Source organism: Leptonychotes weddellii, chromosome 16, assembly GCF_054177405.1.
Source record: "Leptonychotes weddellii isolate Sample4059 chromosome 16, ASM5417740v2, whole genome shotgun sequence".
NCBI lineage: Eukaryota > Metazoa > Chordata > Mammalia > Carnivora > Phocidae > Leptonychotes > Leptonychotes weddellii.
In genome coordinates, this window is record NC_138384.1 from 43,715,107 (window position 1) to 43,729,858 (window position 14,752).

Here is a 14,752-nt window from a genome sequence, read left to right on the forward strand (position 1 = left end):
ACCATGGCAGTGAGCCCGTCTTCCACCACATCGAAGTTGCACGTGTCAGTGGCACCCTCAAAATCCGGCGTAAAAGGGGGCACGCTGTCTCGAAGACCGTCCCAGTCAAGGCCAAAGAAAAAAGGATGATTCTGGAAATCACCTGCTCCGTCCCGGCCCAGCCGCATCTCAGGGGGACACAGCAGCTGCTGGATGAGGTCTCGAGCCTCCTCAGGGACCCCTGCATCGGTCAGGGGTAGAGACAGGTGCTCCTGCCAGAGGGAGAGGGAAAGCGGGGGACGTTAGCCTGTCAGTATGCGTGGAGGGAGATCAGGGGTTCCTCTGGCCGTGCTCACCTTGTAGTGCACGATCTTGCCGTAGGTCTCAGCCGTGGAGTCGGCGTAGAAGGGCGTCTGCCCGTAGAACATTTCATAGGCGAACACTCCCAGCGCCCACCAGTCACACTCGGGCCCATAGCTGCCCATCCCGGGCCCGCCACCCACGGCCTGCAGGATCTCGGGGGACAAGTAGTCCGGGGTGCCCACAGCCACCAGCGACCGCACCTGAGCCAAAAGGTGCAGAGCTGGGCTCGGTCCCGCCCCTCCGAGCTCTGGCCCCGCCCCTCCCAACCACGCCCCGAGGGCTTAGTCCCTCCCCTTGCCTGCTCTAACCCGGAGCCGCTCACGCACTTAGGCGTGGGTGCCCTCCTTCTCTTTCCCACTCCAAATCTGGTTGTGCCCCCACCCTAACTCTACCTGTGCGCCTCAGCCCCACCCCCACACTCTGCACTTCCGGTCCCCCCACCTGACCCCACTCCTCTTTGGTGGTCCGAGCTGCTCGAAGCAGCGCCCCGCACGGCTCACCGTTCCGTCTGCCCGCAACTTGAGGCAGGAGCCAAAGTCGGCCAAACGGATGTGGCCGCAGCGGTCCAGTAGGATGTTGTCGGGTTTGATGTCCCTGCGCAAACGGAAGAAGAGGGTGGGGGGATAAGTGAGCCTCCCTCCATCCATCTCACCAGGCTCCACCCCTCCAGACAGCACGGCCTCGGGTCCCCACCCTCTTAGGGACCATGCTCTCCGATTGCGGTCCCCCCCTTAGGGGATTCTGCAATTCTGAACCCCACTCCTCTGTCCCTGTCCCCAGTGGTCCCAACCAAAGAGGTCCCTCTCCAGGCCCCGCCCCCTCTGGCTCCAACCTTGGCGGTACCCTGCCCCCTACCCGGGTGTAACTTTTGCTTTCCCTCTCTGGGCCCCGCCCTCAGCCCCCGCCCCTCAGCCCCTGCTGCGCCCACCTGTGTACATAGCCCAGCCGGTGCACTGAGTCTATGGCCATGACAATCTCGGCCAGATAGAAGCGCGCCATTTCGGCCGGGATCCGCTCCCCAAACTTGCTCAGCAGCGTTAGCAGGTCCCCGCCCACGTAGTACTCCATGACCAGGTACTGGCAGGGGACGTGTCATGGGGGGGGTCAGTCGCACCCCTCGGCGCTGACAATAGCCCGGGACAAAGACTCCCGCAGATGCTCCATCCCTGGGCAGAGACCCCGTAGCCCCAGCCCCAAGAGAGCCCAAGAGATCTCCCAGGCCAAATCAGAGACACTCCCCCCGCCAAAACCTAATTCTCCCAGGATGTCACTGGACAGAAAGAGAGAGGGGGAAAGAGAGCCCAGAGAGCTCCCAGTGCCCAAAGTACAGAGCCTAAATACCCTGCCCAGGGGCCCCCACATAGATTGTACAGAGCTATCCCAGTCCAGGTAAGAGATCCGCCCCCCGCACCCCGACGGTGGCATCTTTACAGGGTCCTCTGGAATCAGCCCGAGAAAAGAGCTATAAGGGGCATCTCCCATCCCGGGAAAGGAAGACCAATTCCTCCCACACCCAGAGACACCGCTGCCATTTCGAGACAGCCTAGAATTTCTCCCTGACCCCGCCTCGTTCACTGACGGCCTCGGGATCGGGATCCGTCTCCCTAGTCCCCCCGGGTCTGGGGCTCACCAAGTAGTTCTCATCCTGGAAGGCGAAGTGCAGCTCCGTGATCCAGCGCCGGTCCCCGTTCACCAACACATCCCTCTCTTCCCGGAAGCACGACACCTGCGGGGCAACCGGAGGCACTGAAGCGGCCCGGAGCCGGAGCGGGGGTGGGTAATTCTAGCGCCCTGCACATCCGGCCCCCGCCCTCACCTCGCCTCTCTTCAGCATGTCCCATTTATTCATGATCTTCATGGCATACACCTGGCCCGTCTGCTTCATCTTCACCACCGCCACCTGAAGGCCGAAACAGGGTGACTGGGGGCGGAGGTGGCGGGGGAAACACGCGGGCTCGCCGAGGCTGGACTCCACCCATAACACAACCTACTCGTGGCTCCGCCCCACGATTAACGCCACGCCCAGCGACCTCAGGCCCCGCCCCCGCCCGGCTGGTGTAGGCTTTCTCAGCTCAAGTCATTCATCAATTTCTAAGGTCCCGCCCCAAACCCCTGGGTCCCGCCCACTGCACGAAAAGTCGCGTCCCCTGCTCCGCGGAGCTGCAGCCACCGCTCAAGGCTCACCTCACTGAACGCCCCGCGTCCGATCACCTTCAGAATCTCGAAGTCATCCCTCTGCAGTCGGGCCTCCTTAAGCCTCGCCGCGATGGGCTCCACTGGGGGGCGGGGTAGGTGAGAACCGAGGGTAACTGGGATTGACACTGGAGACGGGAGGAAGTCCCACCCTCTGTCCCTCAGTCTCCCCCTCTCTGTCCCTCCTCGGTCTCCTCTGTCCCTTGTTCTCTCCTCTCTCTGTCTCTCTCCTAGGACTGTCAGCCTCCCAAAGGCTTCCCCGCAAAAACACTGTGTGAAGTTTTGGGGACCCCAAACTGCCCTCCTACAGAAAAAAAGGTGGGATGCCTGAGGAACCCCTTTTGGGAAGGGCATTGGGCCAGAGGGGCTCTAGTGGGTGCAGGTGGAGAGGGCGGGCTCTGGGAAAGGGAGGCTCTGAAGAACAGAAGATGTGAGTTCCCAGGCCTTAGGGTCTCCTGAGCTTCAGTCCCCACCCCTACTCTGGCTGGGAGTGGGACTGCCAGGCCCACACCCGGGTTCTCAGTCTGTCTCAGGTCCTGTCCTGGAACATTCAGTTTAGTCCAGCACCTCCAGGTTTAGAGGCTGGTGGCTTTGGACTACACTTTGGGAAACACTGGATTTGGGGATGGGGCCCTGAGAGGGAACAGGAGAGGGAAGACAAAGCCAGCATGGACCCAAATTCCAAGCTCTAGTGTATTCGCTCTGTCCTCAACTCCAGGAAGAGGGCTTCTTTCGTCACCCCTCATTTACAGGAGGCCCATCATTTACTGGAGGCCCCTCGTTTACGGGAGGCCTTTACTTGGCTCAGATGGGTGAAGAGGTTGGCCCAAGGTCCTACAGCAGGTAGGGAGGGGAAGGCCCAGGTGGAGGGGATGCAAGGGCACAGGGAGAGGGAGGACGCTGGGGACTTGGGAGGCAGGACAGAGAGAGGGACGGATTCAAGTGAAAGTAAGGGGAGATAGAGTGGGCTATGGCAGGGAGAGACAGGCCCCCATGAGTTTCAAGGTTCGGGAGAGTGGGCCCGGCAGGGAAGAACCAGCCAGGGCCCAGGACGGGGGAGGGAGGAGAGAGCCAAGATGTTGAGCCCTTTTAAGGCAGCAGGAACCCAGGCCCCCTCCCCCGCCCCGGGCAGCCTAGCAGGGGAGGGGCCGCAGGATGCTGCTCAGGCCACAAAAGGAGTGCTCCTTACGGGAGAGCCCAGACCCCTGCCCCCAGCTCCGGGCTCAGTTTACCCTGCTAGCTCAACTTCACGCTCTGCAAAATCAGGGCTGAGAGAGTTACTAAGGACTGGGGGAGGCGGGGAGAAAGTTCTTCCAGGGGCTGAGTGGCCCGGCCTTTGGTCTCCACCTTCCTATCTGCGAAATGGGAGGGACAGGAACGAGGCCTGGGTCAAAAAGAGATGAACACAAGAAACGAGGGAGAGCGGAGAGGCAGAGAGACAGAGACATACAGAGCCCCAGGACCGAGTGCAAGCCACTGAGGGACAAACCAGTGCAAGGACAGAGTGGCAGGGTGTCAGAGAGACGGAAAACCAAGTGAGCCTGAGTCCTGGGGTGGAGGAGGGCCGGAGGCAGACAAGGCCAGAGGGGGAAGCATCTTCCCTTCAGACCTGTCTCCAGGGAAAGACCTGGCCAGAAGGGACTGTGGGAGAGCTGGAAGGTCAGAAGTCATGAGAACCAGGGACTTGGGGAGCTGCCCCATGCAAACTAGACAGACCAGGGCTGGTGGAGGGGGGGTGGCCAGACCCTAGAAAGTGGGCACACCCAGAAGAACCCGAAATTGTCCCTCCTCCATCCAGGGGGTGGGGGGTGCTGGGTGCCGCCTGTCTGCGGAGCCAGTTCTCCCCCAGGGCCTGAGTGGCCGCACCCTCCCAGTGCCTGGGCACCTGTTGGGGCAGCGGGAGACGCTGGCGCCGAACACCTGCCCACTGGCCGCACCCCTGGCAGCTGCCCCATGCTGTCCCTTCCGCCTGCCTCTGTGCTCTGGGAGGCCAGGGTGGAGAGCCACGGGGCCCATCTTGGTGGTGGTGGGGGCGGTCCTAGGATCCAGGGCTCCCAGCATGTCCCTAGGCCTAGACCTTGGGGAGGGGGTACAGAAGGACCACAGAAGGCCATGCCCAGTCCAGCCTACCATGGCTCCCAGGTCACGCACGGTTCGGAGTCACGGCTGCCCTAGCCTCTGCTGACCCCAGCCTGCCCTGCCAGGGTGGCACAGGGGTAGGGACATGCCACCCTAGGACCCAGGACCAAGTTCCGGGCTCCTGAGTCGGAGGCTCTCCCACGTCCATCTTGACCCCAACTATCAGCCCCGATGCCCAGCCCCATCTCCTGCCTCTGCCCTGCCCCTACCGCCCCCCAATCTGTGGCACCCACGACGGCAGGCACTCACCCCACTGCAAGAAGTCGGCCACATACTTGTCCTGGGCCAGGTCGGAGGCACCCAGCTCCTGGTGGACGCCCAGGAGAAGGTCGAGCAGGGGCTCCAGCCCCAGGAAGCCAGGGTCCAGCACCAGCTGCTGGAGCCGCCTCAGCCGCACCTCGGCTGACATGTCGGGCAGGCAGCACCATGGCCCCCTCCCCGGGCCAGGGGCTCGGGGTCCTCCAGTCACAGGGCCTGGCAGCCCCTGTCCAGGCCTCGGGGCTCTGGCTGCATGTCTGCCTGTCCCTGGCTGTCCCCTGGGCCTCTCTGGCCACTTCTCTCCGCCGCTGAGGCCTCCTCCCCTTCTCCCCACCCCTCGGGACGGCCCCCTCCCGCCTCCCAGCCTTAACCCCTTACGAGCCAGGCCCCCCAACTCCCTCCTGCCAGGGCCCCTCAGAACGCGTCAGTGTGAGATGGGGGGGTGGAGAACCTCAACTCTCCCACGATGCCTGCCCCCCAAAAAAGGAGGAGCACATTAGTAGCTACAGGTGTGCCAGATGCCAAAGATGAGCCCTCCCATTCTGAGGGGGCCAATTAAGGTTCAGAATGATCGGGTAACACCCTTCTCAAGCCCTGGAATTGGGGTGGGGGAGAAAGGGGTGAGGCCTGGGAAGGGGGGGCAGGAGGCCAGGGAAGCTTCACGGGTGACTCAGCCACGGATTCAGACTTTGGGACGGTTTAAATTTAGCCCTCAGGCCCTCTGCTTTCCACTGACTTTTTTTTGGCAGGAGGTGGGGAAGGGGTGGTGAGAGAATGGGGAAGGGAGGCCCTCAGGAGCCAGGACCAGGGGTGACCCACTGGCCAAAGCCTGGGGGAGGCAAAGGAGCCCCCAAAATAGCTCCTTGGACCCTGGCCGCACAGCCACATTCCTGCCCAGGCTAGGATTAGAAACAGAAACATTTCGGGGGGTGGAGGGCAGAGGGGGAAGACACCCCTCCCTGCAGCTCCGGAGAGCCAGCCAGGAGGGATTTTCGTTGTTCTCGGCAGGGGTGGACAGAGCTCCGGGAGGAATCCATGGTCTCCAGCTGGCTCTGGACGCCTGCGCCCTGTGAGCCTGGAGGCCTGAGGCAGCGGGAGGCCAAGCCTTAGGGTGCATTTTGGGCACCTCAGGAGCTCCCTGGGGGACCCATCTGGGCAGCCCCCCACCCCCCACCGGTATCTGACCTGGACAGTTCGGGCACTTTCAAACTGGGAAGGAGGCCCCGGTGGCACTCTTTCCTCCGGAGTTGGGGGGTCTGGGGGCTCAGGGCTGGAGGGCTGGCGGCTTAGTGACCCATCAGCTGTGTGCCCTGAGTGAGTCCCTCCTCCAACCTTCAGCTTTTCCGGCTATGAGAACGGAGCAGGGAGGGCACCGGGTCGGGGACAGGCAGGGCCTCTCTTCGTTCGGTGTTAGTAGCTGGGTTCTAGGACTGCTGCTAAAGCGCGCGCTCCCTCCCTCCACACCTCCCGGAAGGGACCAGAGACGCTGTGAAAACAGGGAACTTTAGTATAAATAAGAGGTCCTGGGGGACAGGGAGGGCCCCGAGGGGCTTCCATAATTTAACACTCTTCAAAAGCACAAACAACAGCAAGGGCAGGGTAGGGGCCAGGGGAGGGGTGGGCCGCCCCAGCCCTGCCCACAAGAGGAGGGGCACACTGCAGAGCTTGTGGGCGGGGAGTCTCTCCCCCAGGAGTGACCAGTCACATGCTGGGGACAGGGATGAGGTGAACACTGATGTTTCAGAGGAAGGGGTCATTGTACTTGGCAGTGGGTGGGGACAAGGCTGAGGCCACATGGGCCACTACATCCCCCCGAGTGTCTGGGCCAGTCTGGGGGACCCTCTGACCCCCAAATTTGTGCAGGGCAAGGGACTGGAGCAGTCCATCCGTCATGGTTAGTCTTGTTAATACGTTGATCCGTGAGGTCAGCGGGAGGGTTATGGCTAGGAGGCGGGGAACACTGGGGGGGAACCCCGACATCCATGGCTTCACACCACTGTGCCACTCGGGGAGTTGCCTGGTTGGGAGGAGATGCCCTGGGGAAGACGAGAGGGGAGACAGGAGGGTTAGAGACCGCCTGGGGCTCCCACCAGTCCCGTGGGGAGGGAGCCAGCCCGGAGTCCCTAAGGCAGCTGCCACCCTGGCCTTGCCCTTCAGTCCACCCCAGAGCCCCCCAGACAGAGGCCGCTGCTCTAGGTCGGGAACTCCCAGCTCCACTAGTTTCCCTGGCCCCGCAGGCAGCACTCTTGGACAATAATTAGAGCGCTTGGGTGGTCCTGAGCAGAGAGGATGGGGGTAGGGGTGGAGAGGATAGGGGGGAACTCGGGGCCCCGACTGGGGGGGTGAGGGGGAGAGAACTCAGGGACAAGCCTACCTCTACCACTGACTTGCTGGGTGACCTGGGCCAACTTCCTTCCCCTGTCTGGGCCTCGGCCTCCTCGTCTGTGAACTAGGGAGATAGAGGGGTCTCTTTCAGGACTCCCCAGACTCCCCAAATCCCAATGACCCTGCATCTGAGACTGTGTCATAGAGTTCTAAGAATTCAAGACCCTACAATTCTAAAACCACTCTTTGAGGGAACCAAGCCACGGGCCTCAGGCCTAGCAACCCAGGCACACAAGCCCAAACCCTGTGGAGCTGAGCCCTCTGAGACAAGAGCTCCAAAGATGGAAGGCGCCAGGCCTGTGCTCCCCCCTAATGGGGTCTTCCTGAAACCCCAGCGCTCCCCCAGGAGGTGGACACGTCCATCTACCACCCACCTTCAAGGCTCCCTAAGAGGTGACAGAGGTCAGCAAGGAGCGGTGACTTGCCCAAGGTCGCACAGGGAGCAGCCCCGGAACCCAAGCTGGGATTCCATGAGCTGGGGCTCCAGAGTCTGAGATCCAGGCCGGAAGGCAGGCCCATAGGCTCAGTGTTGCCCCCAGAATTTGACCCACATTATTCAAACAGTTTCACAATTCACAAATTGTATGTCCCGTAGAAACACAGACTTGGCTTCGAGTGACAAGTGATAAGGCCCGGCTGTGCTGGGCCCACTGGCCGCCCTTCAGATAGCTGGCCACAGCCCTCACCACTCCTGGCTGTCTCTTCTACCCAACCCTCTCTCTGCTGCCACGGAGAGTTCTAGAAGCCTGGTACCCTAAGATCCGAGAAGTCTTGCTCTGGGATGCTAACATTTCCCTGGCTTCCCCTCATCCCACAGGGCCAAAGGCTATGACTGTGACAAACCCTCCTCCCCACGCCCGCCTCCTCCTGGGCCCTGGGTCAGCCGGCATGGGGCCACTCACCGCCTTGCCTGGCCGGGCCCAGGTACAGATGAGGCCCTCCTGGCAGGCGGTGATGATACAGTCCTCCAGGAAGAGGAGGACCGTGAGCCGCTCCTGGGCGATCTTCTTGCACACCAGGGGCTCGAGCAGGGGCACCTCGTGGATGCGCGGGCACAGCGCGGTGCCCAGCACCTTGGCTGGGTCCAGCCGGCTGCGGGGGGCGGGGCCGCTGGGCTTGTCCCCGCCGCCGCCGCCGCCGCCGCCGCCCCCGCCCCGGCTGATGTTGCCGAGGCTGTGGTAGCGCTTGTGCTCTTTCTCTGACCCCCGGTCCCGCCGCTCCTGCAGCGTGAGCGTGGCAAAGCGGCCGATGCTGAACGGTGTGCCAGGCTCAGTCGTGGCGCCCGCGCCGCCCGCCTTGCCACTGCCTGCCGGGTGTGGAAGGCTGTTGGAGCGGGACAGTGAGCGGGGCAGGGGGCCGGGGCCGGGCTCGCCCCCGCGAGAGCTGCTGTTGGCGGGTGGCGTGGTGCCAGGCGTGCCAGGGAGGGTGCGGGTGCGGGCCAGGGGCGGGTGGGGGTAAAGCACGTCTTCAGTGAGGTCCCACAGGCAGAACTGCGTGTCCTGGCCGGCCGAGCCGAAGCGGTAGGTGATGGGGCCGGCTTTGGGCAGCGGGGAGAGGGGGGCTCCCCCGCCCGAGCCTGTGCCCCCTGCCTCAGGCTCCTCCTCCTCTTCCTCCTCCTCCTCCTCCTCGCCGCTCCGCTCCCCGTCACCGCTGGCCGCTGCCGCCTCCTCGGCCCTCGTGGTGTAGGGGTCAAAGGCCACAGCGTTGACCCAGGACTTGTGGCCGTGGCCTCGGGCCACCACACGGCCCTCGGTGAAGGACCACACGGTGACCAGGTCATCTTCGCCCCCCGTCACGACATAGCGCCCGTCAGGGCTCCAGCACACACACAGCAGGCCCCCAAAGTAGCTCTTCATGAGCCCCCGCAGGAGCATGGAGTCGAAGTGGAAGACGCGCAGGCAGCCGTCCTGGCTGACGCAGGCCAGGTGCCGGCCGTCGGGCGAGAAGGCAAACTCGTTGAGGGGCCCCTCGCCCACCGCCCACTTGGCCAGCGGGTTGCGGGGCGCCTTGCTCTTGGCCGCGTAGACGGCGAAGCCCTCGCCCTGCTTCAGCAGGCTGTACTGGGGCGGGGCCGAGGCGCACGGGTGGCTGACGTTGTACAGGTACAGGTGGCCGCTGGCGTGCGAGGCCAGGAACAGGCTCTCGGACTCAGGCAGCCACTTCAGATAGGTCACCTTGGTCTTGTCGATCAGCCGCTGCCGGGAGAGACGGCGGGGGTTGGGGAAGGCGGTCGGCTCCTGGCGACGTCCCCCCCCCGCCCGGGTTCCCCGAAACGGCCCTCAGACCTCCTCGGAGAGCCCCCCACCCCCGAGGGTAAGGGCTGGACCCCGGACCCCGGGCCACAGGAACGCAAAGGAAGAAGGGCGGCCTGTGAGGCAGCCACAGAGAGCTCCACGGAGCCTTGGTGTCCCCGTCTTTGGGAAGGGGGACAAGTCCTGCTTTTCAGAGAACTCTCATATGTCTAACCCTGTCCTCTGTCTTTACCGCGTCGGGCTTCAGGCAAGAGGTCGACTCACAGAACATCAGCTCCCCCAGGGAAGGGATCCTTATCTGTGTGGTTCACCGGCCTAGCCCCAGCGCACAGACCTGCGCACGCAGGAGGCGCCCGGACCCACGAAGGACCGCCGCGTCCCGCCAGCTGCGCATGCGCCTCTGCTCCTTTTCCCCCAACAGCTCACGTCCAACCCTTCGCTGATACCCCGAACCTGCACTCGTCTCCCCCATGAACCCCACGGCAGCCTTTCTCAAGCAGGGCTCCAGAGAGAACTGAGCCCTGAAGCTCCCGAGCACCCGTCGTACACAATGAATCAACTTCCCCAGGCATCTAAGTTGCTTCTATTTCTTGGGAGAAGTTAAAAAAGAATCCCATCATCTCTGTGTTCTCTGGCTGAGACGAACCCTGGTCGAGAAAGGCTCTGAAAGCCAAAGTCTTTACCATGACCCTCCAGACCCTCCAGGGACCAGCGTCTCCCAGTTGTTTCTCAGGACCCATCTTCCACCCTCCCCTCAGGAACCATTCTGGCCACAGAACCCTTCTGCTGTCCTGCTTCCAGGCTTTTGTCCTAGTTGTTCCCTTTCCTCAGAATGTCCTCCTCCCCTGGTAACTTTCTTGCCTCCTTCAGGTCTTTATTTCAATGTCACCCCCCTCAGTGAGGCCTTTCCTGACCCAGCCTACTTAATTTAAGCCTCACCAGGCACTCCACATCCCCCATCCCCCTTCCCTGCTGGATTCTTCTCTGTGGTGCTCACCACCTTCTGCCATACAGCATCCTTAACTTATTTGATAAGTGTCTGCTCCCCGAGCTAGATGAAGGCTCCACAAAGGCAGGGTCCTCTGTTTTGCTCACTAATATGTGAGATCCCTGGTGCTTAGAACAACGCCTGGCACAGACCAAATGCTCAATAAATATTTTGTGAATGGATGAGCCAGTGCATTTTTAATCCATTCACTGTTGTTACCCTCACTCCCTTCTGCCATTCATGCATTCTGTATATTTGGAACACCTCCTCTGAACAGAGAGAAAAAGCCAGAGGACAAGAGCAGCCCCCGCCCATGGATAAGGTCGTTCCTTGGCATGTTCCTTTGGCACCAACTCTAGCCAGGACAGAGCCATCTCCACATACGATTTCGTAATAATGGTCCCATGAGGCAGGGATGAGAATCCCATTTTTCAGAGAAGTAAAACTGAGGCTCAGGAGGGACAGTCACCTCCCCAAAACCATATAGTGAGTCAACGGTGCAGCAATGACTTGAATCCAATGCTCACGGGCCCAGAATTTGAAGATCAAGGGCTCTGGCTTCCAACAAGTCCCAACTAGAGACTAGCCTCGGTTGTCTTACGGGCACCACAATCCCTAACCCATGGAGGAAAACTCAAGGAGTAAAAAGTGTTCAGCACAGGGCTAACAGCCCAGAGGCCCCGAGCACGGCAGGTGCAGCTGTCATTATTAGCTGATGTCCCACTAGCTGCTGTCCATGACCCCATGCCATATATCTGTCAGCCCATCCCCTCTCTCTCCTGTATCCTGCCCCTCTCAGGCCTCCACTGCTCCCCAGGCAGCTGCAGTCTCATGGCAACACTGTGTGGGTGGTGAATGGGAGGGGGGAGCCGTTCTAGGCCCCGGGGGCCCATAATCACCTCTTCATTGAATAGCTTGCTGGTGTCCTTCTTGATGAGATCCAGGTACTGCACCTGGCCAGCTGAGAATCCCACCAGCAGGGAGATGGTCTCTGTGGCAGCAGTGAACTGGTTGAAGTCATGGCAGGTGGGCTGGGTGCCCTTATAGATCCGCTTGTCAATTGGCTTGTTGAGGTCAATGGACTTGAGCAGTGGGAGAAAAGGAGTTAAAAGCTTCTACCACTGAGAGGAAGGAAGAGGGTGTTGAGGTTGGGGGAAACCACTAAAGGAAGCAGGGTTAAATCCCTAAGGGAAGTGGGTAGGTGGATGGGTGAGTGGGCAACCACAGACAGGAAGGGGGACCCAAATCACAGACCCAGTAAAGGAAAAAACAGGAAGGTGCCCCCCCTCCACCCCACATGAGACCACAGTGCCTCCCTCCAAAGTTGACACCTCTAACTTTAGGGACACCCTTGCCCACAGTATAAAGGCTTGGGGTCCCCACAGTCCCTGAGCTCCAATTCCTTTCCAGTCCTGGCCCACAGACTCAACAACTCCCCCTGGATCTTGGCACCTCAATATTCCAAGCTCCCCAAAATGCAGAGTCACCCAAATCCCCAGGACTCTAACACCCAACATCCCAGGATTCTCTTTACTTTGGAGTCCCTAAATCTCAGGACCCCCATCACAGTTCATGGATGCATTAAACCTCATGGTCCCCCACATTTTTGGTCCTTCACCACCTCTGGGCTCTCAGGATCTCCATCACTTTTGGGAACCATCATAACCTCCAAGGGTCTCATCCCCTCTGGGACCTACATCTCTCTAGAAATAGCCATCACACCTGAGGATGTCCCCTTTGGGCTCTTATCACCTCCAGCTCCCCATCAGCTCAGAGATTCTCATTCCCTCCAGGAATGATCTCATTCCCTCATGAGATCCAGAACCCCAGTGTTCATTAAGACTTCATATACCTGCAGGATCTCTATCACCTCTAAGTGCCTCATCAATTCCACAATCATCCTCACCTCTGGGCTCCCAAAGTCTCAAGATCCCCCCAGCCCCCCGCAACACCTCCGGACTTGCAACACCCCTGGGTTCTCCATCACTTTCAAGCCTGCATCATTTCAGGATTCTCCATCATAGGCAGATTTCCTATCACCCAGAACCACGGAGGGTCCCATAGCATCTCAGAATCTCTCCAAAATACCACTCCAGAACCCCCACGCGTAACTTGGGGATCCCGCATGACCTCAAGATTCTCCATCACCTCTACGATGGCCAGCACCCCGGAGGGCCTCCCCGGCTCCCCACCACCTTTTAGGATTCTGCATTACCTCTGGGTACCCTTCCCCCTGGGATGGCCGTCACATCGAGAATGCCCATCTCAGAACCCCACATCCATTCGGGGACTCTTCTATCACTTCTGGATCACCTCAGGGGGCCCTATCCTCTCTGCCAGCACCGAGGCCACCACGATGCAGGCCGCTCACCCGTTGGCTTCCGCTGCGGCAGCAGCCCGGGTAGAAATAGAGCTCGCGGCCCAGGTTGAAGCAGACGCGGTCTCCTCCGGCACCCAACCCCGCGGGCGTGGCGGGCGGTTCCCCGGCCCCGGCGCCGTCGGGCTCCCCGAGGCGAACGAGGCTGAGGCGCACGGCGGGCAGTGCGGGCCCTGGACCCGGGCCTGCGGGCGGCGGGGACGGAGCGGAGCCCGCGGCGCCGGGGCCGGAGGAGGAGGCAGGGCCGGGCGGGGGCTGCGGCGGCTGGGGCGGTGCCGGGGTCTGGGCGGAAGCTGGCCCCGACCTGCGAGCGGCGCCATCGCCAGGGAGCAGCTTGTAGAAGCCCTCGCGGGTGCGGAACTGCGACTTGATTTCCGCGCAGTCCCCCATGGCGGCGCCGGGGCCCGAGCCGCCCTCCGCGCCGCCCGCCGCCATCTTGGGCGCCCCCCCGCCCAGCCCGGGCCCCGCCGCTGCCGGACCGCCGCCCGCCACCGGGCCCCCTGCCGGAAGCCTTGGGCCCGCGCCGGAAGGGGTGGGGTGGTCACCCGGGCGACGCCTCTTCGATTGGCAACAGGTTCGGGAGGCGGGATGAGCTCCGGCCGTCGCTCGGGTAACGGTTCTGGGGCTGGGGGCGGGGCGAAAGGTGGGCGTGGCCTTGTGTGTCCGCGACCGACGTGTGGTTGGTTGCGGGGCGCGGCCCAGGGGGAGATGGGCGGGGTCATGGAAAAGCACAAATCCCTAGCAACGGCGCCCTGGGAACCGTTTGCCTAGCAACGGAGGGACCCTCAAAAGAAGGCCTGGTTCATAACCTGACCTTCCCATCACGTCACAGATGACCCCAGTGATTCCAGTGCCGCGTTAGACTTCCAACATACACCTTCCTGACCTCCAGTGTTTCCCACTGACGTCTTAAAATCCCTGACTGGCGACAGCATCTCCAGACCCTCCTCCCCGATCCTTGATGATCCCGCAGATCCCGCTGATCTCCAGCGTCTCCATAGAATTCCAAGGACTTCATCCGACCCACTACCGATTAACGTTAACCCTAAACATTTCCACATTTCCCACCAACCTCCAATATGTATCTCCATGACTTCACTATCTTCAACAACCTCACTTCGTCCTCCAACACCCTCCTCTGATTCCAAAATTTCATTGATCCCCACAATGCCCCTCAGTGTCCCAGTGATCCACTAGTAATCCAAAAGCGCTTGGTGATTCCATGAGCCCCCGCTGATAGCCAGTGCCCTCACTTCCGCTGAAGCCACCCTGCCCCCATCACAGACCTTCTTAGACCCATTCTCAGTGGTCTCTCAGATTTCTCACCGGAATGTCCCAGAGGCATCTTACACTCGACAAGTCCTACAATGAAACTGACATCTTCCTCCAAATGCTGCTCCTCTCCTGTGTCCCCATCTTAGAGCTCGCACTGCCATCCCCCCCAGTCACTCAGGCTGCAGACCTCAGGGTCTCCCTAGATCTGCATGGTCTCCCTTCACGCCCTGCTTCCAGTTCCCACGTTTTTTGCATTCTGTCATGTGAAGTCCTCTTTTCCAGTCCCTCTCTCTGCATAGCGCTGGTCCAAAGTCCTCCTCTCTTGCTCGGGCCCTCTCAGCATCAGCTTTGTCTCTGCTCCCCTGGACCCTACTGCTCTCGTGGCAAAGTAAAGCCCTGAGTGCTCTGCTCCTGCCAGTCTCTCTTTCCAGTCTCATCTCTCACCACTCACTCCTCACACCATGTCCCTAACATGGGGTTTCAGGAAACCTCAACACAACGCTCTCTTGCCCTTGGGTCTTTGCACTCCTCTGCTTGGAATGC

At 61.2% G+C, this 14,752-nt stretch overlaps 2 protein-coding genes across 4 annotated transcripts in view; both read right to left on the minus strand.

Annotated features, from left to right (window-relative positions):
• Positions 1 to 5,270, minus strand: part of DMPK (DM1 protein kinase) — a 10,451-nt gene extending 5,181 nt beyond the window's left edge. For both annotated transcript variants that reach the window (XM_081807113.1, XM_081807114.1), the window contains exons 1-8: positions 4,924 to 5,270; positions 2,527 to 2,618; positions 2,159 to 2,242; positions 1,973 to 2,068; positions 1,271 to 1,419; positions 843 to 936; positions 336 to 542; positions 3 to 251 (exon numbers count right to left, since the gene is read on the minus strand). In XM_081807113.1, the coding sequence (XP_081663239.1) occupies positions 3 to 251; positions 336 to 542; positions 843 to 936; positions 1,271 to 1,419; positions 1,973 to 2,068; positions 2,159 to 2,242; positions 2,527 to 2,618; positions 4,924 to 5,083 (1,131 nt within the window). In that variant the 5' untranslated portion in view covers positions 5,084 to 5,270. The remainder of the gene's footprint in view (positions 1 to 2; positions 252 to 335; positions 543 to 842; positions 937 to 1,270; positions 1,420 to 1,972; positions 2,069 to 2,158; positions 2,243 to 2,526; positions 2,619 to 4,923) is intronic.
• A 1,151-nt stretch (positions 5,271 to 6,421) lies between these two features.
• DMWD (DM1 locus, WD repeat containing) lies at positions 6,422 to 13,452 on the minus strand. 2 transcript variants are annotated; one of them, XM_006750603.3, is made up of 5 exons: positions 12,929 to 13,452; positions 11,457 to 11,639; positions 8,220 to 9,512; positions 7,307 to 7,381; positions 6,422 to 6,968 (listed from the first exon to the last, which is right to left on the minus strand). In XM_006750603.3, exons 1-5 carry the CDS (start codon positions 13,367 to 13,369, stop codon positions 6,921 to 6,923), a joined length of 2,040 nt encoding a protein of 679 aa, XP_006750666.2. In that variant the 5' UTR covers positions 13,370 to 13,452; the 3' UTR covers positions 6,422 to 6,920. The 2 variants fall into 2 exon arrangements, with proteins under 2 accessions (XP_006750666.2, XP_081663237.1); XM_081807111.1 differs by lacking the exon at positions 7,307 to 7,381 and having other exon boundaries at positions 12,929 to 13,449.
• Positions 13,453 to 14,752: the final 1,300 nt, after the last annotated feature.